We start from the raw sequence: 26,965 nt of genomic DNA, 5'->3' as shown, positions 1-26,965 counted from the left end.
CCTATACGAGATACCACATCGTGACTGTATTTTTTTTTTTTGGTGGTATCAAGTCATTGCCAATTTAAATAGAAAATATTAAAAATTACAAAACTGCCTGCATTTTTTTCTTTCCCCAATTTCTATTTTAAACCATGACCGAATGTTGAAAAGTTCCACCAAACAAAATGAAGCACTTACATCTGTTCACAAAAGCCTCAATGTTTTTGTTTTTTCTCAGGACAGGATAGTTCAGATCATGAGTCAAGGCATTGATGGAATCCTGAAAAGACCAAAAATAAAAAATAAAAATAAAAAACAATCAAAAAAACAGAACATTTTACTGTTTGTCAAGAAGAAAGATGATATTCATCCTAATTAACATCTGTTTTTCAAGAGAGTAGTTTAAAAAGAAGAAAACACATACAGTATCCTCTCCACTGAAAGGCAGTTGATAATGATTGGGCTCCAATCTGTGCATTGTGTGTGCATAAGTTTGTGTTTCTGTATGTTACCAAAACATATGAACCATTGAATACATTTTTAATGAAACTGTAAGTAAATAAAATGTGGATGCAAAGCTATAAGCTAACATTTGGAGCCAATCCAATTCAAGATGGCTGCCACAGCTACTTGATCTTAGTACAACCCAAAATACTCTAAATCAGTCTGTTTTAAAAAATACTGTGCTAAAGTTTTGTGTGGTAGTAGCCGAGTCATTCCCAACACATACTCTGAGTGCTAACACATTACACACGTTGTGTTTAAAACTTTGTCATTAGTCTGTTTGTTAGCAAAACATCTCATGAATCACTGGTAGAATTGTAGCAACATTCAGAAAGTGGATGTACATCTCCCATTGATTACATCTGCCAGCTAATCAATTGAGGCAAATATAAAGGTTCTCTGCAATGTAGTCAGTTTTACAAATATGGAGCCGGTGTGGTAGTAGCTGAGAGTCATTCCCCAACACACTGAGTGCCAGCACATCACGTGACGCCTTGAAAAATTGCAAGACATTTCACATAACGTTACTTTCGAGTTTTGACAAGTCCAGCTATACCTCCATCAACACAATATGATCTTAGCCTAAAACTCGGACAAGAAATGTGTCAGAAAATAATAATCCATTTAATTTGTTTACCAATGCAAAACCTCATTAGGTTTAGTTTTGGTTTGTACTGATGCACTGAAGTATAAAAAAATTAAAGTCATGTTTTAATGCTGAAATGTTTCTAGGTCTGGGTCTTCACCAAGGCAGACCAGAACTCAATGAAGGGATTATATATGTTCTCTGTGCTGGGAATGTCTTGATGCCCCAGGAGAAGCCCGAGTGCCACTGGGAAGAGGGATGTCTGGGTTTCCCTCCTGGAATGATTACATCTGTGACCCCACTACAGCTAAGCAGAAGAAAATGAATGGATGGATTTTTTAATCTTGTGATTTTATGTTCATAATTATCTGTTTAGGGCAAATTTCACAGGCTGGACAACCATGACCTTCAGTTAGTTGATAGAAGCTAACTAAACAAATTGAATAAAAAAGCATTGAAAGTTAGAAAAAACAATTTTGTACTCCAAATTCTTGAAAATGCAACATGAATCGTTACAGCTAACTACCCCATTGACCATCCAACAGGTCCTTTTGAATCGGGACCTGTGGCTCAACAGAGGGGCAGTGGCAGCAACTGACATCACAGTTGTGTCATCAGCATTTAAATCAGGGGTGTGTTGGGTTTCATGTAGGTTCAAAATGTCCCTGTGATCCTAAGGGAGCAGCTAGAAGGGCAGTGCAGCAGGTGGGAGGGAGTTTACCATGTAGTGACCCTTTGTTTGCCCAAACTCAGAGGTCAAGTTGAGTCACCCACCATGTAAGTGTGTGTCTGTGGAAGCTGATCTATGGTGGTGGTGGTGGTGGGGGGGTTTCTATCGGCTTGTTTGTTCGGGGACATATGCGTGGGTGCACAGCATGTGGAGCAATTCTGCCCCTTTAAATAGCAGCAGTGAGGAAAGACATCCGTCCCCCTATCTCATTGCAGGCAGGTGGAAATAGACCTAAAGGACTCAGAAGCTATTGTGGGACAAACAGCTTAGGGCTTTGAAAGCTCAAAGATCTGTGATCATTTTACACAGTGCGTATTTGTGCACTCTTATTACTGTTCTACCGCAGGGTAGAGAGAAGTGTTTTAAAAGTCTAATAAATGCAAAAACATGTAAATATGATCTAATTTTAGTAATAGAGGAAGCATATGGAATCTGCTGTGATCAGGAATACATAATTTAGTGAATCATTCTTAATCTAAAATGATGCTTTGCAGAGAAACTTTGGGGTTTAAACATTCCTTTAAGTCAAGATATTTTGATAAAAACCACCCACTTTGAGATTCTTAAAATACAAGCATTTTATAGTAATGGTTTCCACCAACAGCGATGTTCTTCCCCAGCAAAATACTACTAGACCCCACCAGACTGCACAAGCCACCCATGATTGTTTCCATGAGCATGGCGAGGAGCCTGAGGCACTGATCTGGTCCCTCAACTTCCCCAGATCCCAATCTGAAAGCTCAGCAGCAGATGGAGACCACTCCAGAGTGAAAGCAGCTTGTAATGTACCCAAATGTTCCTGCGTCAGTGCCAAAACCAGGGAATATCCCTGGAGGTCTCTTGTGGACTGCCCAATTGATTTAGGCAAATAGGTGGTTCTAATGGTTTCTAAAAGGTTGAGTTAGTTAATCCAATACATACTTTCTTAAATTTCTGTACATCAATGAGAATCAGGCAGATCCATATGATGCCTTTCAAAAACCGATGAGGAACAGCAGAGTGTTGCATGGGCAGCGGAGACACACTGAAACATTAAATCAACTATTCTCCTGATGTAAGCTCTATAATCAAAAGTAAATCTAATAAGGTTGAAAGGTTAAAGCTCAACCTTGAGTTTAAATCTCAAACTAGATCTAACAAGGTTGTTGAAACGTTTCGTCTTTGGATAAAAGATGAAATGTTTCAAGAAAGAAAAAGGCGTCTAGAGGGCCTGAATCAGCCTTGTTAGATTAAATCAGCTACTTCACCACCTACTTAGAGGCCGATCTCACGTGAATGTTTTTTGTAAATGCATATTGTTTCAGCCTTGCATCCACACTTATTTTTTGAAAATGGGTTCCAGAGTGAAAACATCTTTCAATGAACCTTTGCATTTTCATGTCGACAAACAAAACTGAGACTTTTAAGGGGGTTGAGATGGTGTAGGGGCAGGGCAGCTGACTCGGGACCCGAAGGTCCTGGGCTCGATCCCTGGTCATTGCTCATCTTGTGGTGTCTTTGAGCAGGACACCCAATCCCAAATTGCTCCCCGGATGCTTAGCTGCCCACCGCTCCAACTGGGTGTATCCCAGGTGCGATGGTTTAAATGCAGAGAGCCAATTTCATCTTTGTATGGGAACATACAATGATGACAACATGTTTACTTTAAAAACAAGGATTCTATAGTAGTCCCACCTTTAATTAAACCTATGACCCAAGGGTGCTTATCCTTTTTGGGTTTACATTTTGCACCCAGTGTGCAAGCTTCATGTGCATGCTTCACACCTTGTTTCCTGTTTTTGGTGTATTTTTGTGCAAGTGTTACAGTGCTGCAATAAGGTTTGGCATGGTTGCTACATCATTTTGGATCATTTTTGGTATTTACGTGTGGACGAAGATATTTCTAGAAAAGTGCCATGTTTGACAAATAAAAACATCTTGAAAAAACTGTTTCATATGGACAAGGCCTGTTAAAAAGTAAATATGACAGCAGTCATAAGTCCGCATTGACTTCATGTTCATGTCTTACATTTCATAAACAACATGTAGAGTCCTCTGCAAAGCAAACTGCAAAGCACAAGACCATCCATCCAACCATTATCTTTACCCGCTTCTTCCTTTTTGGGTCACGGGGATCATTGGTGCCCATGTCCAGCCATCATTGTGCGAGAGACGGGATATACCTTGGACAGGTCTCCAGTCCATCACAGGGTTACACAGAGACAAATGAGACAAACAACCATTCACTCTGTCACTCACACCTACGGACAATTTAGGGACAAATGTAACTCACAAAACCATATGCTATAAAATATATTATGCAGCACAGTGGCGCAACTGGTAGAGCTGCTGCCTGTCAGCAGGTTACCCTGGTTCAAATCCCAGTCTGGTCTGGGGGCCTTTCTGGGTGGAGTTTGCATGTTCTCTCCGTGCATGCGTGGGTTTTCTCCAGGTACTCCGGTTTCCTTCCACAGACCAAAAACATGCATGTTAGGCTGAATGGTAACTCTAAATTGTCCCTAGGTGTGAGTGAGAGAGTGAATGGTTGTTTGTCTCATTTGTCTCTATGTGGCCCTGTGATGGACTGGAGACATGTTCAGGGTGTCCTCCACCTTTCGCACAGTGACGGCTGGACATGAGCACCAGTGATCCCCACGACACAAAAAGGAAGACGTGGGTATAAGATAATGGATGGATGGATATATTGTTATAAATTGTAAGTAAGCAGCTGATAAAGATATCCTTTTGTGTAATAAGTTTCCACAACATCAGAAAACTGAAGCTTTTGGTATCATACTTTAACATTTATATCTCAGGAATACCTACAACCATCAAAAGAAAGTAGGTTAGTCTGGCCAAAACCAACCAGTTTCTGGCTGTTTGGAAAGAAAACGTTAAACTTAAAATACGGTGAGTCCAATTCACCAGAGCACAGTGGGACTTGAAAAATGGACATATTTTGTACTAATCATAACTATGAATAGAATGATTAAAAGTTGATTTATGAGTTGGTAAGAATGATGCACTCCTTCGAACACCATTGCAATAAAAAGGAAGCAGAAGATTACATCTCTTGTTTCATGTGCCACCTTTGGCAACTTGATCACCAAAGTATCTACTGTATTTAGATTTTTTTTAAATTGCATGCTTTTTGTTAAACAAAAATGTTGTCTATCATTTAGATGGTTATTTTAATGACACAAATCTTCATTAACTAAAAGGGGCCTTTTGAGTTTGCAACTCTATCTAGTATAACTGCTCAAAAAAGTAGAGTTCTCTTATGCAGTTTAATTATAGTTAAATAGTTAATTATAATGAGTCTGTTATCTTGTATTGAGAAAGATTTAAGTCTCTTGCCAGTCTGAGCTGCAAACAATTAGATCCAACTTGTGTAATGTTCTCTGGAATTTGGACAAATCTGAACATGATTCGGTAGCGTTGACTTTGTTGTGTTTCCTTACAGCATTAGACACTTCCTCCTTCTCCTAATGCACCGTGATCCGATATCATCAAGGAACAACACCAGTGGCTTGATCTGGGTGTTTAAGCAATTTCATGTAAGAGGACTCTTGCATTTTTCAACTATTCATTAAAAAAAAATAAAAGACCTGAAGGCACTGATTAACTCTATCAGAACTTACTTAAATGCATCATTCATCCATGTTTCTTTTATCTACTTTTCTGAGTAGGGTGGTCTACCTCCATTTATCAATGGACAAGGGGGGAGGGTATACCCTGGACAGGTCACCAGTCCAACAAATGTCCACAAAAGATAGACCATCATTCACACTCTCAATCACACCTATTGTTAACTTTGAGTTACCAATTAACCTAACAAGCATGTTTTGGTCTGTGGGAGGCTGAAGTACCCGGGGAAAGCCCACACATACACAAGGAGAACATGCAAACTCCACATAAAAATGCTCCAGTCGTGTTTCGAATCTGCAACCTTCTGGCTGTGAGACAACAGCTCTAACCACTGCAGCACCTTTTAAAAGTATCCTCATTATCCAACTTGTCACCATCCACACATTGTTTTAAGATGAACCAAGATCTTTTTGTCCTGGACCTGTTTAAACGGACCATTAGCTCATCACCTACGTTAAAAGATTTTAACCGTTGCTTTATATGTTTTCAACACAAACAGTGCATTATAATTATATATGTACACCGATACTATTAAAATATTATTTTAACCCAGTGTGCTGTTTTAGACCAAAATGTACTGTTTAATCTAATACAATTAACTAATTCAATTACTGCATTTTTACTTTTTTATTTTACTAATAAAGTTAATACTAACTTGACTTTAAAGACTATTTTATGTTTATATATTAAAAATATGAAAAGTATAACATATATTTTTGTGTTTTATCACTATAGATTTTTGATGAGCTTTTATTTTTTTTGGGTTAAATATTAAATAAACCAATAAATGTGTCAGCTTATGACTGCAGCCCAACATTCAGCCACTTAATAGTTTTCCTGTTTTGTTATGGCAGCTTTTAGATTAACCGTGAAACAGATTACTGAAAATCTACACAGTACATTTACAAAAAGTACATTTATTTGAATTTGACAGTGGATAAATAATCTATCAAAATTAATTCCTGACAGGAAAAAAAAATTATAAACCATTAATTAGTATTACCATGTACCCTTTAAAAGCACTGATAACTGAACAAATAACTTTAATCTCAAAAGGATTTTCTCCCTAAAAAAATAACAATTTTAAATCTATTTATCATCCTTAAAACAAAAACCCTTGTGGACAAACAGGAAATAGTGGCATGAGTTCACGACAGGTTAACTAAATCTCAATTCCAGGAAGTTACTTCAACTTCCTGTGTGGAAGCTCCCTGCGTTAGGAAGCCCAGTGGTCATTGTTACATCGACTACAGAGCTGCTTCAAAATCCAGACGTGGCTGAATAAAACCAAACATGATGACCGCTGACACATGGAAGGATGCTCGATACAGACATAATTATATCCACAGAACTTTTGATGTCTGTTTATGTGCGAGATGATCTAACAGTGGCTTTACTTGACCTGTGAGTCATGGGTACTGAGAATAGATCTGATTTTCTTACCCACGTATTAACAGAACGTATGAAATATTACTTCATTTATCCACCTGGTTTCAGTTTTTAGAGATGACACAAAAGGTTGTGATAGACTTTCAGTTTTCCCCAATTAAAAACAGGTCAAAATCTATTAATACCAAACATCCATAGAGCTACTGAATACCGGTAACTACAAGGATAGTTAACAATTTTACCAAAAGCATGATTGCAGTTGTGCTTAAAAATACATATTTAAACGATCTCCTTATATTAAGCAAAGCAGGTAACTGAAGCCACACCAATGGAAAGCATGTCACCGACCGCCTTTTGGTTAAATCTTAAAAATGACATCTTGCACGACCTCGTGACACTGTGCGATGTCACGGTCAGAGTATGCGCTGTGAATGACTCAGCTACAGTATCATATTTTAGCTCAATATTTGTAAAACTGACTGATATTGATAGACATCTCAGTCCTGGATGTGAATTAGCTCTGATGGACATCTTGATTGAATCTAAAAGATTATCACTTGTAGATATCCATCTAAACTATCCAGCAGACCATGAGATATTTTGCTAACAGACAGAGTGGACTCCTATTACTTAAAAGGCTATTTTTTTAAACAAGGCAATCTGTTAGTGCTCAGAATATGTGTTAGAGATCAGTCTCAGCGATCAATATTAATCTTGTTTTTGATTATGAAACATTTTTAGTTGTACTACAGCTATAAAGATGGGACATTTCCAAGCAGGAAAAGTAGCTGAACATTGAGCTTAGGTGGGGCCTAGTTTCCTTCTGGTACACTTCTGATTAAAAACTGAAGCAATGAAAAACATATCATCCAACTTTACACCTTTACTGTAATGATCCATCACTACAAAACAACTAGAAGTCGAAGAACGAGCATCTAGAATGTACTTTTCCATGTTTGTTTACCTCAGGTGTTGTGTCAGGTGGGTCTTTTCAGGTGATCTGCTCATGACAGAATGATGACGCCTACAGCTCTGATCTCACCTGTGTCTGGTAGAGCCCACCTGGGGGGGCCGTCGTGCACACTTACCAGCAGGGTTGCCATGTTAAGTTCCGACTGGGGATTCTTCATTATGGACTTCAGCCTCTCCAGCCGGCTCTCCAGTCTGCTCTCCGCTCCCAGCATGATGACAGCGAAGCGCTTCAAATGACATCAAAGTGTTTCAAATGAAAATAAAAGCCAACAAATAATAATTTAAAACACCAGTGGGTGTTTTTGCCTCTCTGGTCACGCTCTCCTGCTCGCCTCAGCTCACTGACTTAGCTTGGCTGTTCTTGTTTTGTTTTGTTCTGTAGCCTGCACGCGCTGGAGTTAGCGGTTAATTATTTATCCAAGAAGAAGAAAACAGCCCCGCCGCCTTCCTCTGACATTAATGTCTTTGAAGAAAGTGAAAACCAACGTTTCGGTTTCGAGCGAAGCGCGCTTCTTTTCCACACATTCCCTACTGTTCTCGGCTCCGACAGGTAGTTTGAACAATCCTACCTCAGCCCGCAGGGTGTCCGACCTGTGTGTGACGAACTGCTGGTCCGCTACAGGAAACACACAGACACAACTTCCTGTTGGTGCTGTCAAAATAAGAGCTCAGAAGGCCACGGTAAATCTCAGCAGAGTTGATTATTTTTGGTGTGAAAGCTCATTTCCATTTTAACCACTCGTGGGGGGGGATCATGACTTTAAGAATTGTTTCTCATAATGATTTTGTATGTTAGAATTATGACCTAAAAACTCACAATTTTGACTAATAGTTCTGACTTTAAACTCAAAAATGATTGTGTGTCACTTTGCAAGTCATAAAAATGTACTTCATTTCTGACTTAAACTAGCACAATTTTAACTTTGCATCCAAGATTTATGACATAAACTCATAATAATGGCTTTGAATCTCTTATGTATCTCCATCTTTCAGCTTTAGGTTCTAGAATTGCGCCGCTCAAGGTGGCTGCATGTTGGAGCAGCTCTCTTACTTTCATTCCGAGATTTTGCTTTTGGAAACTTTAATTCCTCTTTTTCTGGATGTAAATCACATTTTTTGGACGATTGTTTCCTCTGGTATCAGATGCTGTGCAGCTGGAAGGATTTTTACTGAACCTTTTTCCTGTTGTGAACATTTGTTATGATGCGTAACCATGGCAACAAGGCAGTTTTCGACAAATAGCAGCGGATTAACATCTCAAAAGCTCAAATAATATCTCAACTACAGCCCCAAATCCCAAATGAGTTGAAAAGGATGTTCTGTGGACGCATTCTCATCTACCTGCCAGCTGTGCTCGAGTGCCTGACCACTGAGATCCTGGAACTAGCAGGAAGCACGGCTCAGGACAGCGGAAGGACAGGATCGTCCCTCGGCACCTACAGTTGGCTGTCCACAACGACGAGGAGCTTGGCAGGCTGCTGGGAGGAGTGGCCATCACTCTGGGAGGAGTTCTGCCCAGCATTCGGGCGGTACTACAACCCAGGGGAACTGAGAGGCCAGCCGAGTCTGGGTGGACGGATCGGACAGCATCTGCAGCCAGTTTCTTAGGATCCACTGTGGGATGGACCTTTACAACAAGAGATCCTTCCTGCCTACAGACATCAGCATCTATAACATCTCTTAATGAAATGAGGATAATGAGTTACAACAACAAAACAATTTCCCTCTGGGATTAAAAACGTATTTTTGAATTGAATTGAATTGAATTGAATCTCCATCTTCTACCGCTTATCTGTAGTCAGGTCGCAGAGGCAAGAAGTCCAGGAGAGAAACGCAGACATCCCTAGCAACAATTTCCAGCTCGTCCTGGGGAAACCCGGGGCGTTCCCAGGCAAGCGAATACATGCAATTCCTCCAGCGAGTTCGAATAATGACGCCGTTGCTTCGGTCAGTCGTGATGAAGTAAGAGCTGAGTCAAAAGACAAAGCACTCGATTTACTGGTCTGTGTACATTCCAACCTTCACCTGTGGTCATAAAGTTTGAATCATGACAGAAAAAACGAAGTCGATACAAGCGGCTGAAATGAACTTCCTTTGCAGTGTGGCCAGACTCAGCCTGAGATAAAGGGTGAGGAGCTTCGTCAGCTGGGAGGAGCTCGAAGTAGAGTTGCTGCTCTTCTGCATCGAAAGGAGTCAGTTGAGGTGGTTTGGGCATCTGATTAGGATGCCACCCGAATGCATCTATTTAGAGGTGCATGTCCCACTGGTAGAGGCCTCAAAGAATCTTTTAAACCTGACTTTTGAGACTGTGTCTCAAAAATATGACTTGGTATCCCATAGCTATGGCTTCAAAAGTCATAATTAGGATATTTTTATTGCATACTTGACTTTAAAACTCCCAATTTTGACTCTTGGCTTATGATTTAAAACTTTACAGTACTCACAATGGTTTTGAGTCTAAGATTTATGACTTTTCAACTTCAATAAATTATGTTGACAGTGAATTTTAAATGTACAAGTTTAAAACTCATTTTTGTGAGTTTAAAAGTCCCAATTCTGATTTTTTAAATTTTATTATTGTTTATTAATTTCCTAAATATGACATTAAAATTTACAAATGTGATTTTAAAACCTGAAAACTCAGTTGTTTGTGCTCTCAAACTGACTTTGTAAAGTCACAAAAAGGATTTTTAAATTCTTATAATACGACTTTGAAAATTATGTTATCGCCTTTGTATCTGATAATATTGAGTATATATTTTTTTGATTATGACATTGGAAGTCATGATAATAATATTCAAATTCATGAATATGACTTTTTATACCAGTTTGGTAATTCTTGTTATGTCATCCAGTGTGTCAATTTGTGTATGTGTGTGTGTTTTGGTGGCAGAAATAGGCTTCCAAATTTTCATAAAGTCATAAACCATGAGATAATTTAAGACAAATAATTTGGAGACGTGTGTGTGCTTTACTTGGATCACTTGCAGAATGAGGTTGGGATGATTAGATAAACATTATTAAAAAAAATAATATTTAACTAAACCCTGTGGGAAGAGTGATAGAAGTTTGTTTTCATGTGGTGTTGCACTGAAAGTTTACAAAGTTATGGCACATGAACAAAAAAAAGAGTTAATGCTTTTATTTTGACAGACATTCTAACATCCGGTTGTGACTAGCCTTATTCTAAGCGCTTTACTAGAAACCAGTCCCTGCACATGGTCTCTGAAAACTTTAAACCTTCTTGTAGATTTGATCGTGATTATTTAATCCTGGAATCTGATTTAGGCGGACATATTTTGTATCTTTAAATAAAAACAAACAAACAAACAAAAACCCCAAAACAATTTCCAAATCACTACCCCCAGACTGCCAAACCGGAATTCCTGCCCTCTTATCTCATTCGTTGCTTTTAGCGTCACTGCTCACACAGGCCGGAGCAACTTTCAGCATTTTAGGAATGTGGAAGCTCTGCCTTTCAGACATGCTGCCACTAAAAATAAACCTTTACAGGGTCCACGGTGAGTCAGCTTGTCAATTCTGAATCCATATTGAAGAGGACTTTGCACTGCAAAGTAATAAATAGTTTCTAACAATAAAAAGGAGAATTAAAAAAAAAAAAAAAAAAGATTTAAATCAGAGGGGAAATAAATGCACCTGACACTTCTTGCTCTTAGAATAACTTTTATTTATTTTACTTTACAAAGTGATCTCAACCAAATTTCTTGGTTACTTAATATTTATTTAATACAAACAGTCTGACGTGTTCATTTGAGATAGAAGGTTAAATGTGTGATCAAGGGGGAGGCCAGACAGCTTCTTTACAATTGTAGGCTACAACAGCAACAAAACATAAGTTTTATTGCCAAAACTTTAGTGAGATTTGAAAACAGATTAAAAAAAAAAGATAAAATAAAGAAATCAACCCAGCAATGGCAGTGCTAATGATTTACTTTTTGGCATTAGACTGAAGAAGCATCTATTTGTTTGAAATTATGTCATTGACTCACACAAGCTATTGACAGAGTCCTCTTTCCGGCTGAGGATGACGCTGTCTTAATGGCATGACCCTGTGATGAGGATGAGAACTGGAATGAGTGGGGAGAGAGTGAAATTTGAAATGCACGTGCAGGAGGACACAGGCAAATGAGGGTTGGCTTTGGAATGATGGCAGGGACAGCAGGTCACAAAGTCTGTTTCAAAGAAACCTCAAGGGCTGTTGATGGCAGTATTTGGATTCAAAGATAAAACAAATTAAAATATAAAAAGGATAGGCTGCCCAGTTTAGCACTGGATGTCAGTGAAATGGCACTGGGTGCATTGTTGTGTCCAGTGAGATGAATTTCAGGGCAGGTGCAAAGTAACACAGGCAAACACTGCCCTCACGTGGGCAAACATAAAATCAAAGCATTTCATTAGAAATTATGATCATAAAAGAAAAAAAAAAAAAAAGAAGCAATACAAAAAAGTTATAATGCGCTTTTTGTGAAAATTTACATTTGCATCAATCATAAGTTAATATAACATAATATCTGAAAAAATGGGACAAGCGTTGACGAGCCTCAAAGTGATCTTAAAGTTCCCCCAACAGTGGCAAACGTAATACTGATCACTGTATACTCCAGCATTTGATGCCTTTTATGTATAATACCACATCTGGTAATATTAAACATCTGATCTCCCTTTCAGAAATGTGAGAGCAGAGATGAAAACATTTAGCTAATAAATCTGAATCCGTTACACCATCATGTTTGAACAAGGTTTTACACACGCATGGCACTCAGTGCAACAGGTCATTCAGACTTTCTGATCATCAAAGCAGTCTGCAGTCACAGTGAGCTCATACCGGTGGTTCCCAACACAGGTCCTTGAGGAACACCATCCTGCTTGTTTCCCTGCTCCAACACACCTGATTCAGTGATTTAATTACATCACCATGTTCTACGGAAGCCCGTAAATCATCCATTTATTAAAATCAGGTGTGTCGGAGCAGAGAAATAACTAAAACATGCAGGATGGTGTTCCTCAAGGACCACTGTTGGGAACCCCTGACGTTGACCGATGTGAATCTGAAGGTAACATAGTTTGTGTAGTTTAAAGATACTCATTGCAAATTTGTGAAAACTGATGAAAAGAAAAACAAATCCACACTATTTCTTCTCATATCAGTGGTTACTGTGTCCTTAAATAAAACATTTGTAAACAAAGTTTGAGATCAGATGCCAACTACTAGTGTTTACCTTAAAGAGCCAAAATGACTGAAAATAGGTCAAATGGTAAACTTACCTATTTGTTTAACTACACAGACTAAAGCCAGCCTAATGTTGGTCAACAACTGGACTCGAGCGTCTACGGGGTTTTTGGTAAATTCTGCTGCCAAAAAATGGCTTTGTGTACATTTAGTGCAGACCCGCATTTAGATTTGTATATTAACATTTTTGAAAAACAACTGCAATAAACTCTTTCAAACTGCTTCATTTGATATAGTTCAGGATAACATGTTTTTTTTTTGTAAGATTTGATACTTTGCAATGAGTAGCTTTAATTTTTTACTCTATAAACACAGAGAGAAACTTGTTTTCTTTTCTTCTTTGAAAGCAGTAATCCGACTGGCAAATCTCAGGCGATTACTTATAAGGATAAAATCTTAGAACCAGTGTGTGTAGCGTAAACTTTATTTATATTGGGCGGACAGGCGGAGGAGAACAGGCTATACTATATTCCTGGCTGTTGCTCAAAAAAAAAAAAAAAAAAGAAAATTGTGAATTTTGAGCTCCGATCGGCCAGGTAACCCAAAACCTGGAGTGGGGAGTCAGTGTGGGATATGAGGAGAGGAACAATGTGGCTCTTTGTGCAAAAGCCGGGCAGAGAAAATAAACCGTTTCCCCTGGAAAGAGATCATGTTCAGGCTCCATCTGAGAAGACCACACAAGGCTGATCAGAGTGCTGTCTACTGCATGGAGCAGGCAGAGGTGGAGGAGGAGGAGCGCATCTGGGCAGCCACAGTAACTTGGACACACATAAACGCTTGAGGGCAATGTTAGACAGAATGAGGATCTGAGTGACTCTCTTTCAAACGCCCACTAAGCCGGTGAAATATATTTATTTTTGGTCCAAAGCAAACTGTGCGACTGCGTTGCGTTCTTCCGCGCTGTTGACTCGCGATGACTGGGCCATCTGGTCAGCTCCCTGGGTTTGGCACCCTGCTGGTCTACAGGAGGGTGTTCACACTAGTGTTGTCCACAAGACGGCGTGGCACTGAATCTGGAACTGCCCCCACAACGTTAAACAGGGAGTCTGTTCATTTGGTGGATATAGAAACAGAAAGAGGAGAAGAAAAACAACGGTGAGATTTTGGCAATTCTAAACCGATTCCGTGCAATATTCATCCCTAACGTATCTTATGTCAACCTCTCCTGCTCTGGACACTCATTCCCTAATCCACCCATTCCACATAAACACTCAGAATGAGGCTTTTAGTCATGTCAACACTCAGATAACCGTTGCAAAGGGTGCAATCAAACTAAAAACATCTGGCCTCTTTTCTCTCGTGCACACTTTACACAGACTTCCATTCAAGCACACATCTTAAACGCAAACACACACACACGTAAGGGCCAAACCAGAGTTCTGTATTCCCTCTGTCCCATTGCGTTTCAGTTTCAAACGCTCAGCGAATACCCATGTGGTGGAATCAGGTTACATGGAGCTATAAAATATCCCAAATAAAGGCAGGGGAAAATGAGACGAAAAAAACTTCTTTTTTTTCCTGAGGTGAAATCCATCAGTTGGCTGCTGGCTCTGACAGAGTGGGAGATTTTGTTAAAAAAAGAAGAAGTGAGTATTAAGTACTAAGATTGTATATGCATTAGTTGTAATACAAAAAAAAAAAAAAGGCATAAAAAATGACAAAAAATAAAAGCGGGAACTGAAATCAATCTTGTTGCACTCAGGTAATCAAACACCTGGGGTATACGAGACAAAGATTTGTGCTGTTTCGTCTTTATCAACAGCTGCCACATCCAAACACAATTATTAATATGACCTCTGGCCTTTGGAGGGGAATATAGGGAGAAAAGCAGGCGGATTGAAATACAAAACGCCTCTGTAATATCAGCGGATTAATCTCAGCACATACAGTAAAACAGAAACACGATCTTGTTATGGTGAGATACCAGTGGGTGAGGATGACGGCTGGTGTTACAGCTATTTGGACAAACAGGCGAGAGGAATCAAGAGGGCCTTTGATTGGTCCAAAGTAAGGAGGCTCTCCAGCTGCATTTGAACAACAAGTTTTGTTTGGCAGCATGAGGCAGTGATGAGTGAAGAAAAGAAAAAAAAAAAAGGCTGAAAAAGGGAGAGGGAAAGTGGAAACTTAGACGTGGAGAAAGATGAAGCAAATCCAGAACCGGGTGTCGCTATGACACGTGAAACTGGATCGCTCTGATTCGGGCCTCGTGTTTTCTAACAAAGCCCTAGAGCTCAATCACAACTCAGGACTGCCTCTTAGATACTCAGCGCCTCTCAGTCTGCCTGACAATCGTCTTAGAAAGACATCTGCGTTGCCTCATAGTTCTAAAAGAAAGACTTGATCAGCCACTTGGGGTGTTGTTTTGAACAGATTGTTGAAATATCTGAAGGTCAGCAGCCATCTTTTTCCAAAGCATCATACACCTTGGCAAATCTGAGCTTAAGCTAACAGGCAGCGAAGCCAACAAAGCATTGTGACTGTCAGGTTGTGGTGGTGATCGCCTTTCAAAGTGACTCTCGCTGCTTGTGCCCTCCGCCTCCTTTTCCTGCTGTAACTTTAGAGGACCAAGAAGTGCCAGGTTACCGGGATTCTCTCCACTTGGCGCCATGCTATTTAGTGACCGAGCACATACAGTGATTAATCTTGCCCTATGTGTGAGTGTGAATTTGTCTGTGTGCATATTTTCCACCCTCCACTTCGTTTTAAATTTAAAATTTACAGTTTAATTTAGCCAAAGCAGAATATCAGAACATTACAAGTTCTTTCACAGTTGTAGTCAGCTTGATCTCCGCTGACATTTACCAAACAATTTAACCCGATATAAGACAGTTGGGCTAATAAAAGTCATATTTCAGCACATATTTACAAAATTCCTCACCTCTGATTTCTATTTATTCTGATCTCGGATCCGTAAGCATCGTCTCTTCAGAGATGGCTCCATGTCTCCCCCAGTGGCTAAGTTAGCAGGATTCCGCAAGCTACCTTTGTCCCTGAGTTTTGGCAAGAGTAGCGGGGGTGTGGTCCCACCTGTCTTTGGTGCTGTGGGCAGGGCATAAGCGTGGTCCTCATCTGGAACGTGGGGGTCCTCTTCGACATCTCCACCTACTGTTAAAAGTCCTTCTGCCTGATTGAGAGGACCTTCGATTCGCCCAGGGCTAACAGCAGAGCAATTATTCTCTTTGATAGCCTCCAGCTCACTGAGTGTAGAGTCCAGGCATGGAGCTGGCAATTTATGGGGTAAGGAAGAGTCTATACCAGCAGGCATACCATTTTGAGGATAGTTCTGAGCAGTCAGGGCAGAGGAATTGGTGTCATGTGAATGGCTGCTCTCTGATGGGCTGGGTGGGGTGGGAGGAGTGTACAAGTCCTGTTTTTGGTAGACAGTGTCATGTGAAGGTGATATTGCTAGTGGAGGGGTTGGTCTGATGATATTGTGAAGACCTGATCTGTTAACTTGCCCAGATCCAGACTCCATTGGCACTGATGGGTCCCCCATTCCATTCGCACTGGGTTCAAGCTTCACTTGGGTTCTTTGGAGAACCCTCTGGATCACTTGTCGTTCTGACTTTTGTTGCTTATAGTCTGTCAGCCCCTCTGAACCTAAGGCTGGGCATAATGATTCACTGTATTGTGCTCCTGGGGAGGGCATTTTACTTTGAGATGAGGATGATGGGGACAGAAACTGTCTTTCTGATTTAACCCAACCTATGTCCCTTGGGCTAGACTCACCCAGTATGTTTCTCTCTTCTTCAGAGGTCTCTGGAGACAATGATTTATTAGTCCTGGATCTACACCTCTCTACCCCTTCTGGCACTGGCTGGATAACTCCACTATGACTTGAAGTTTCAAGGGCCACTTTGGGAGGAACTGGAATGGGAATTGGAATGGGTATGGGGACAGGTAAGGGAACAATAATGGGATAAGGTACCAGGACAGTCGGTTGGGGCAGAAGAGGACTAAAAGAAGGAATCCCAAAATTCATGATGGGAGGCATTGGGACAGGGCCTCTTGGCATCATGTTCATAGGTGGGGAGTGTAAGCCAGGGAAATAAGCTCCTGGGAAAGGATGCATGAGCCCAGGGGGGTTTATGGAAGTGGAGGTGGAGGGTTGCAGGTGAGGAGAATGTGGGGGTCTGTGGATAGGGCTGGAAGGGGCACCTGAATATCTGGGAGGATTGATAAGGGGGCTTTTTAGGCCCTGTGCGTGAAGAGGGGGCCTGATGAAGGGTATGGGAATTTGAGGTATTGGCTTTTGATCCAAAGGTGGGCGAGGAAGTAGTGGAGGAGGAAGGGAAGCAGAATGAGGCGACACTGCCACTGTAGGTGGTAGTGGAGGTGGATGGATTGATCTCTCCAGGGTTCTAAGCCCTGAGACAGAAACTTTTGAAGAAGAAGAAGATGATGATGATGAGGAGGATGCTTCTGAAGATGAGACAGATGTGGCTTCTACAGGCCCATGAATTAGCGTTGACCCTTTAGGTGAGACATTTCGGGTGCGTGCTTCCCCTGAATGGTTGCTGTTGTTCCAAGACTCAGGAGTGAGTAGCTTTTGCCCATCCACCCTCCCATCTTGGCTGGCTCTATTGGGGCTGGAACTGGTGCTGGTGAGAGCTGCACGTGCTTCCCGATAAAATACATCCATCTTGTACTGGTTGAGACATTTGATGCTGCAGAACTGAAGTCGTTCCTCCCCAGCTCCGAAGTCTAGGTATTCCTTAGTGTGACGAACATGCTTGCACCAGTCACATACCTGTGGCACAGGTGAGAGAGACTGTGGGGGGTCAATGAAGTATCAGACTCTTGATATACAAACATCTTTACAAATATACAACAACAGAAGAAAAGCAGACTTTTAAAAATATTGTTTAGCATGTTAAAACCTTATAATGTCACAGCATGCATGTGTCAACAATTTCTTATGGAAGACAAAATGTGATGATATCTTCTTACTCTGACATTGGTGTTTATCTTTAACACCAGTCTGGGCGAATCCTCTGGATGTGGGTGCTGAGGGGATCTCTCAGAGTGGAGGTCTTCATCTCTGGCCTGACAAGGGCAAACCACAGCATGACAAACAAGACACACCACTGACAGGCAGCATATCCTCAAATGATACACTTGAATCATTGTGCGGTCATAAAACCAAATTTGAGCTTCTTATGTTTGAGTTGCCTTGTCATGAAGTAGCTTCAACTTTATGTGTTACCACAACCCTTATTTAAGGTCAATAAAACAAGAGAACTTTTGTGTTTAGTAAAAGATATTACTCTACAACCATTGCGCTTCTAACAATATTAATATGAGGAAATTCCTTCTGATTTGTGTAAGGTGAGCTGCCGTGTATTTGAGTGCACCTCCATCTCTGTGACCCAACTAGTCGTGTTGGGTTACGAAACATGAGGCAGCTGAGGGTAAGGTATGCACTGAAAGTGGACACCTCGCCCCAGGCCTCTTGGCCTACCTCTCAGACAAGCAGAAACAAGCCAACAGAAACGCTTTTCTCCCCACCTTTAAAAAAAACCAGAGGGTTTGTTATGCACTGTCTGCTCTGTCCTTCTGCTAATAACCCTACGAAAGTATAAACAGTACTGAGGGTGAAAGACTATACATCCATCCATCCATTAAGGTTCTTTACTTGCTTTGTCATTCCCAGTCACTGTGCGAGACGAGGGGTACAGCCTGGACAGGTCACAAGTTCATCAACAAGACAAACAACTATTCACACTCCCACTCACACCTAGGGTCATTTCAGAGCTGCACATGAACCAAACATACTTGTTTTTGGTCTGTGGGAGGGAACAGTACCTACAGAAAACCCATGCGTGCATTTCATTGTGAACTTTCATTGTGATGTGACAACTCTGTCACTGCACCACTGTGCCGCATGGTGAAAGACCACACGACAGCTTTTCTGTAAAGGTGGTAAAGTCATAATGGGATGGTGAAAAATTGCGGTCATGTTCAGCAGTGCATTCCTCTGAAGTTGCAGCTTTCCTGTCCCACAGACCAAAGCCACTTAATGGCTGACCCCTTCTGCATTAACTTGAAACTGATACCAAGTGTCCTGCATAAAGTTTGACCTCCCTGCCACCACGACCAAACTGCACTTCTATAAAGAGCTCCTCTATACCACCTACTGTGTCAATTGAGATCCCTATTTTTCTTTTAAATTTTGTGAAAATTAATCCATCACTTATGACCGCACATGATCAGAAGGATCTGTTTCTGACAGTTCTGTATCTGACAGCAATCTCTTGATGCTTTGCGTCACTGTTTGTAGTGACGCTGCTGCTGGTACAGTCTGTGCATAAATTATATTTAAGAAGTTGTGACTAACTACTGCACTATTTCATCATGTGTGCACGTGCAGATTCTCAGTCATTCAGTTCCAAAGCTTGGAACAGCACACAACTGAGGTCGTTTTCACACCTGATTGTCCAGTAGATTCGGTTCGAATGGGGACCAAAATTCGGAACATTTGTTTACATTTTCAGCTGGTGCGGTTCACATTCACACTGCACTGTCAATTGAGCCAACGTGTCCCCCCCCCCCCCCCACACACACACACACACACACTCTCTCCTGTGGTGGCGCTGCACCAAGAACTACTGAAGGAAACAACACAAAAACCTCTGAAGAAGACACTTAACCTTTTTTGTTGTCTTCTGGAAATAAAAACAAAAATGGAGTGGCATCAAACTTGATCGGTTTTAGGATTTCTGTTTTGTCTGTGGCTCATGTGCCAAACAAACATTTTTCAACAATGGACTCAACATGAGCGGAAGATGAGGCAGAAGATCATGGAGAATGTTGTTTTTCACACAAGCCGGCTAAGACGGCTCCGTATGAGGTATGGGAAATGCATGTTTGTTTCGGTTGTATTTACCCAGAATGCCCTGAGCTGTAGTCCACTTCCTGCTTTTGGAGCGGTCTCCAGTCCGCTTGCATTCACAATGCATTAGAACCGCGCTAGAGTTCACTTCAACCGAACCGAGACGTAGGTTTTTAGGCGGACCAGAGTTCGCTTCTTTGGTCCACACCAGAGTTCGATTGTGCGTTCACACCTCCCCAAACGAACCGGACTTTCTAGGCAAACGGACTAGAGTTCGATTAAAGCGGGCTAAACAGGGCTGGTGTGAATGCACCCTGAGAAGTCTCCATAGACAGGAAGCAAAATGTCTTCAACTCCAGAATAGAAGTCCAGTTGTTTTGTTTTTTGGATTATCAAGTCACGTAAAATCAGGATTTTCCAAGGTCTCATGATTGAGGCAGAAGACATATTTCTTTGTGTGCAGCCACTAATCTCACTCACCTTGTTGCGTTTGAAATAGGCTCGTCTGCATGCGGCAAAGCACTTCTCGCTGCAGAAGCTCTTGAGCTCTGAGCCCATACAGAGGGAATAACGTTTTACACCTTCTTTCTGGCACCAAACACAAACTATCTGCACATTCTGCACATCTTCCACTGCAGAGAGGACAAAACAAAGTAAAAGAAAGCATTTCAGTAAACGAATGCAATTTGCAGATGATATAGTTTTCAGTATCGGAGTAGAATCCATCTCTCTTGGATTTGAATGATTTATTGTTAATGAGACTGGCACTGGACAGATACTGTAAATCTATTTACTGGTACTTCATCAGGGCTCAATAAACACGAGTCAACAAGAAAACTCAAGTGTGTTAAAAAATCCTTTGCTTAGAGCTGAACCGGCGCCAAACTTTCCATATCAAAAAAATAATTAAAGCAGTCTGAGGCTTATACTTTCAAAGGGAGTTCAGAGATCCGGTTTCATCTGTGGAGAGCCTTATCGTCAGCTTTATGCATTTATGTTGCATTAAGGAAGCGTGTGGGGAGATGAATTCAGTTTTATTTTAATTATCTAACACAGTGAAATCAAATAATGACTTAATGTGACCTTGTTAGCTTTATGTCTGGCCTGTTACATCCATGTAGGCTGAGTACTATCAGCTCTGAGACACGTTTTTCACATTCAATTCACTGCGATTTTAAAGTGAAGAATACAAAGCAGCAACAAAGTTACTTTTGCTCAGTTTCTCTGATCTGATTTTTTTTTTTTTTTGTCTGTAGTGGTTTGCATCATTATGGCAACTATTTTGCAAGTTAATAAATATCAAAGTGTAATAAAAGGGTGGTAAACTATAACTCCAGATATGTTCCTTTGAAGCATTTAGGCTATATTTCATAAAATACTTCGCAAAAAAAACACCACACTAAACGATTGCCATCATTCAACTGCACAACAGGCACATGTCATGTTATTGCAGCAGCTTCTCACTTTCTTCACGACCTCAATTACTGCTCAAGAACTCTTTAAGGAAACAGCTGAAACCAATCCCGGTTCCATCATCTGCAGCAGACCTCTGAGCAAATAGCAGTGGGTTATCAGTTCTTGTGGGCATCAGAAGAAATGAAATGCTGTAAACCAAAGGCACATTTATCACCCACTGCCAAAGGAGAAGTGGCGATAATGATTTTGCGTATGTCCGCATGTGGGTGTGTTTGTTTGCAAGTAGATTTAGCAAAATATCTCACAAACTACTGGTCAGATTTGATTGAAGCTCTCATAATGTAATCACTGAATGCATTTACAACTGATTAACTTTTGAAGTTAACCCTATTTAAGATGCTCACTAGAGATAAAATTTTGTTGAGGTACATGACATGATGATGATTGTCATCCCTCACCCCATACTCTGAGCACTAAATGATCAAGAGAGATAACTAGTGGAGTCAGCTACATCTGTTTAATGGCAAAATATCTCATGAATCAGTGGATAAACATTAATGAAACACTCACAAAGTAATGACTGGATAAGTAGCTTTCTTCTAGTCATTAATCATCAGATGATTAGAACTGATTAACTCTTTAAAATAACAATTGAAGATGGCCGCCACAACCAACTAACCTTAGCCATGTCCAGAACACCTCACCAGGGAGGCGTCCAGGAGGCATCCTAACCAGATGCTCAAGCCATCTCAACTGGCTCCTCTTGACATGGAGAAGCAGCGGCTCTACTCTGAGTCCCTCCCAGATGATTGAGCTTCTCACCCTATCTCTAAGGGAGAGCCCAGACACCCTGCGGAGACATCTCATTTCGGCCACTTGTATCCGAGATCTCGTTCTTTCGGTCACAACCCAAAGCTCATGACCATAGATGAGGGTGGGAACGTAGATAGATCGGTAAATTGAGAGCCTCGCCTTTTGACTCAGCTCTCTCTTCACCATGACAGACCTGTACAGCACCTGCTTCACTGCAGACGCTGCACCTATCCGCCTGTCGATCTCACGTTCCATTTTTCCCTCATTCATGAACAAGACCCCAAGATACTTGAACTCCTCCACTTGGGGCAGGACCTCCTCCCTGACCGGAGAGGGCACTCTACCCTTTTCCGGCTCAAGACCATGGCCTCGGATTTGGAGGAACTGATCTTCATCCCGGCCGTGTCGCACTCGGCTGCGAACCGCTCCAGTGAAAGCTATAGATCATGATCTGATGAAGCCAATAAGACCACATCATCTGCAAAAAGCAGAGATGCAATCCTAAGGCCACCAAAACGGATCCCCTCAACACCTTGGCTGCGCCTAGAAATTCTGTCCATAAAAGTTATGAACAGAATTGGTGACAAAGGGCAACCTTGGCGGAGTCCAACTTTCACCATGAACAAGCCTGACTTACTGCCGACGATGCGGACCAGGCTCTGACACCGGTCATTCAGGGACCTAACAGCCCGTATCAAAGGGCCCGGTACCCCAGACTCCCAAAGTACCCCCCAGGACATGCTTGCAAAAAAGATTAATAATCTGAATGGATTTCTTTCCTGGTAAAATAAAGATTTAAATAAAAACAATTGCGAGACCAAAATGACTGTAACTCTGTCCTTTAACAACTTTAGTTCTAAACTCCATCATGAAAGGTGGAGGGTGATATGTATTCCTTAAGAGGATGCTAGATTTATTGTAACGTGTAATTATTCCTACAAGTGCTGCTTCCATACCTGCTGATGGCTTTATGAGGGGGACAATGACGGGGGCACTCTTGTGCTCCTTGGGGGAGGTCAGGGAGGAACTTGTTGAGGAAGAAGAGGGTGAAGAGGATGGGACACTGGAGGATTCCCTTTCTCCACTCTTCATGGCCAGGACAGAATGACCGACTTTGGTGTCCAAGCTTTTGGGTTTTGGCAACGAGTTTTCTGAAAGACACAACCAAAATGCAACGATAAACTCGGCTCCGTCATCCAATACAGCAACATGAAACCACCGTGCGCCTCACGGGGCACCAGAATAACGTCTGTACAAACAACAGATGCATCTGAATGAATGTAACTCGAGGACTTGCCACCACGGGAGATTATGTTGAGCAGATGTGATGTTCTGTGACCCAGTGTCTGCCTTGAAACCTGCAGAACCTGTTGGTTAGTGTGATACTGCACTAATAGTGACCTGCCGACACCTGCCCTCACCTTTCAGCACAGACACATGCTGACGCCGCTCTCTGTAGTTTCGAATCTCATTGGCCTCCGACTCTCGGAGGTCAACCTTGTCGTAGCCGTACCATCCCAGGAGCTCGTTCATGGTGCTTTCTGCAAACGTCTAGAAAAAAATAAAAATAGAAAGAAAGGGACAGAAATGAAAACATGTATTCTTAGGTTTGTTATTGGACGTTTTCATCCTGTGGTAAACATCATCAGACGTCCCCACTCTGAATCAAAGTGAGGGATTCTTTTTGAGCCTGGAGGAAATGAATAACGGCACAGTGGAGTACAGTATGACTCTTTTTCCATGATGTATTCAAGTTGTTTACTCTTGGTTAATCTGAGACAGAAAGGTTTAAAACCTAACACCAGTGTGAAATCTATGAATCATTCTTTGTTTATCTTTTCTAATTGGGGGGAAAAAAAGAGGGAGAAAAGGAAGCCGTTCTGCAACAAAAAAAGTGGGACGTGTGATTTCATTTTTTTTAATATTTTGACCAGATTAAAAAAAAATATATATATATACAAAGGTTTCTCTCTTCATCCACCCACCTCTCTTTGTGGTTTTGGCAGATCCAGATTGGAGGAGAAACCTGATCCAAAACGGGCAGAAATCAGAGCGGGACACTCTACACCACAGCGAGGTCCCACGGTTCTTGGACATGGCCTTCTTCTCTCCTCTCTACTCGTTTTCTAATGTCCACCACTCCTTTCCCTTTCTCCTGTTTTCACTGTCTCTCATTCTGACTTTTTTTCCCCCTCCTAGCTTCTCCTTCATCCCAGCACCTTCCAGGCCTGACACCCGACCCAGAGCTACCTCTCAGGTTTCACCCTTTTCCAGCACAGCCAGTCTGCTGTGGTGTTGTAGTACCGTAGTATACTGACTGCACATTCTTTCCTCACGCCGACCTCTGCTCTGCGCCGGGGCCTCATAGAAACGGATCTCTCCCTTTGCTTGCTCACTTTTTGCTGTGTGTGAGTGTGTGTGTGTCTGGAAGAGTGCGTGGGTGAGTGCAAGCAGTGGTATCATATCCAGCTAAATATGCCTAACGATGATTAAAGTTAAGTATCCGGTGTCTGGTGCTGCGCTCAGGGTCTGACGTGGAGGGAGTGGGTCCGAATGTGGTGTTGAAACAGATGTATTACAGAGACAACACTGAGGCAGACCTTAGCTGAACTAGAAATCAGTTTCACGGCCTGGATTTCTCTCACTGTTTGCTCTTGTGGTGTTCTCCAGATGGGCGCTCTCCTGTATAGACCAGTGTCACTTTCCTGTTTTTAACTATTTTCCTCCCCCTCCTTCATTTCCCACAATGTTGTTTTTGTTTCTTTTTGGCAGTTTGGACAAACATCTGCTTTGTGAGAGTGACAAGCCATATCCCAAACCACGGAGAGAGTCGCAGCCAAAGGCAACAAACTGAGGCCGACCCTGAGACTCAGCTCAGGCGGGCTTACATTAGGCGGCGGGGAGGATAGTGTTTCACGTGTTTTGATTAAAATTAGTTAAGATGTAACATTACACCTCCTCTGGATATCAAGCGCCACAGTCCCGAACCAGTCACACAGCACAGTTCCTTCCCCAAATTAAAAACGTGTCCTTTTAGATTTCTCTGCTTCAGCTTGAAGGGTCCTCGAATATCCTTCACCTCAAGAGTCAAGCATCTCGAATAGCCAAAACCCAAACAAAGCAGACAATCCGTGGATTACTTTCCATGCAATGGGCTCATAATGGAGGGAGGGAATCGTGCCTGTTACTGCGATTTCACGTATTACAGCTTTGTGCAGATGCTGCCTGTTAACATGAGGAGCAGATGAAAGATTCTCACCGCTCTCCGTGGGTGCTTACCATCCATCAGCAAGGAGCTCGCCTTCGATGTCATGTTTGCATTCTTTAGAATTATAGTTTTCCCATGCAGCGTAAATCTGAAGGAGGCTATTTAAAGAATATAAATGCCCCCCCCCCCCCACTTTTTTTTCTTTTCTTTTCTAATGAGTCCCTAAAGTGCAGAAACTGAGTGCACCGCAGGGAGCGAGGAAGAAGTGACGCACATCTGGAGCTCCTCTGGACAATACAGAGTGCGTGTCTGGCCACAGCTGGCCTGACATGGCGTCACTTACAAGCAAATGTCAACTTTTTATTCTAAGTTTAAATTGTGATATATAGTCAAAACGTCCAACATTGCTCAATGTTTATTATTATTATTTTATTATTATTAATCAATTATTGCTTTCAATTAAAAAAGAGTAAAAACGACTTTACAACCCATCATGCAACAATTTGACAAAAGACTAATCTTTTTTGCTGTGACTTGATTGTCCCCTGCACTGATTTGCGCACAGCTGACGCGCTGTGCGGGAAGACGCTGCGTGCGTAAAAGAACTTTGGACCATCGTTGCGCACAAACCTTCATCTCCTGGTTGATCTCCCTCTTCACGGGGTGCGCTGGTTTCCTGCTGCGTTTGTTTTCCGGGGGTCTGCCTTTCTCCATCTCTGGCATGATAGTCCCGGTGTGACTGGATCCGAGCCGGATCTGTGACTGAGCTGTCAGCCGGAGCAGTTTTGTTGGTTTTGATTTATTTATCGGAGGCGCTCGGAGTAAGACGCGCCCCTCCCGGAGACGGCGGCTGTCATTCCCGGACGTCTGACTCCCTCATTCAGGGGCTTTGGAGTCCTGCGTGTCCTCTGCGCTCTGGAGGCTCCGCCGCTTCACAGTTGAACAATCTCGTCTCCAATGCTGTCAAGATCCCAATCTTTCCCAAGATCCGACATCCGGTTTGAACTTTCAAAATAAAGACATGTTCTTGTTAGACCCGAAAGCAAATGAAGAACAGCCACAGTTAAAGGTACTCATTGCAATGTATGAAATCAAACATAAAAAGGTTATCTGGCTATATTAAATGGTGCAGTTTGAACGATTTTACTCCAGTACTTTTCCAAATTTTTTTTTTCTTTCAATCTTTATTTATACAGGTTAAGATAAAAGGTAAGATAAGATAAGATAAAACTTTATTGATCCCCACAGGAAATTGTTATGCCAGAGTTTCAATACAAAGGAACAAGGAATCTCATAAGACAAAAAAAAAAAAAAACCCAACAACAACAACAGAGAATTAAAAAATAGCATCAATAAATAACAGAGAATATAAAAAATACCAGCTAAGGTTAGTCTCAGTGAGTCACAAGGACTCATTTTCAAGAGAGATCTGTTTTAGACAAACCACCAGTAAGGAACAGACAACAATAAACAGCCATAAAATGCATATAAAATAAAAAGTAAATAAAAGTAGTGTTATAAAAAAAAATCAAGATACATTATAAAACAAGGTAAATACTAAAAACGGGAACATGTCTGCATTGATATTTTTCCACAGTTGTTCTTCTCATATATATATATATATATATATATATATATATATATATATATATATA

General features: G+C 41.4%; 2 protein-coding genes across 2 annotated transcripts in view; both read right to left on the bottom strand.

Annotated features, from left to right (window-relative positions):
- LOC119418273 (rho-associated protein kinase 2) overlaps positions 1-8,384 on the bottom strand; it is a gene marked incomplete at its 3' end in the record, with an annotated part of 35,161 nt that extends 26,777 nt beyond the window's left edge. Inside the window, 2 exon segments of the mRNA XM_037685533.1 lie at positions 181-262; positions 7,907-8,384. Of these exon segments, the coding sequence (XP_037541461.1) occupies positions 181-262; positions 7,907-8,002 (178 nt within the window).
- Positions 8,385-13,872: 5,488 nt separating this feature from the next.
- Positions 13,873-26,254, bottom strand: LOC119418271 (sine oculis-binding protein homolog A). The gene is made up of 7 exons (XM_037685532.1): positions 25,941-26,254; positions 23,524-23,653; positions 23,059-23,253; positions 20,354-20,505; positions 17,992-18,087; positions 15,920-17,791; positions 13,873-14,087 (listed from the first exon to the last, which is right to left on the bottom strand). Exons 1-6 carry the CDS (start codon positions 26,031-26,033, stop codon positions 15,929-15,931), a joined length of 2,529 nt encoding a protein of 842 aa, XP_037541460.1. The 5' UTR covers positions 26,034-26,254; the 3' UTR covers positions 13,873-14,087; positions 15,920-15,928.
- Between the last annotated feature and the right edge of the window lie 711 nt (positions 26,255-26,965).

This window comes from Nematolebias whitei, chromosome 12 (genome assembly GCF_014905685.2).
Source record: "Nematolebias whitei isolate Nwh7 chromosome 12, NemWhi1, whole genome shotgun sequence".
In the NCBI taxonomy this organism is placed as follows: domain Eukaryota; kingdom Metazoa; phylum Chordata; class Actinopteri; order Cyprinodontiformes; family Rivulidae; genus Nematolebias; species Nematolebias whitei.
Note: the sequence above shows the minus strand (reverse complement) of the source record. Positions and strands in the feature narration are given on the sequence as shown.

Excerpts from the sequence above, each read along its gene's own strand:
- LOC119418271 (XM_037685532.1), bottom strand. The coding sequence starts at position 26,033 with ATGCCAGAGATGGAGAAAGGCAGACCCCCGGAAAACAAACGCAGCAGG. Across the intron at positions 23,254-23,523 it reads GCATGTGTCTGTGCTGAAAG|AAAACTCGTTGCCAAAACCC; the intron begins GTGAGGGCAGGT and ends TGTGTCTTTCAG. Across the intron at positions 18,088-20,353 it reads CCTATTTCAAACGCAACAAG|GCCAGAGATGAAGACCTCCA; the intron begins GTGAGTGAGATT and ends TGCCCTTGTCAG.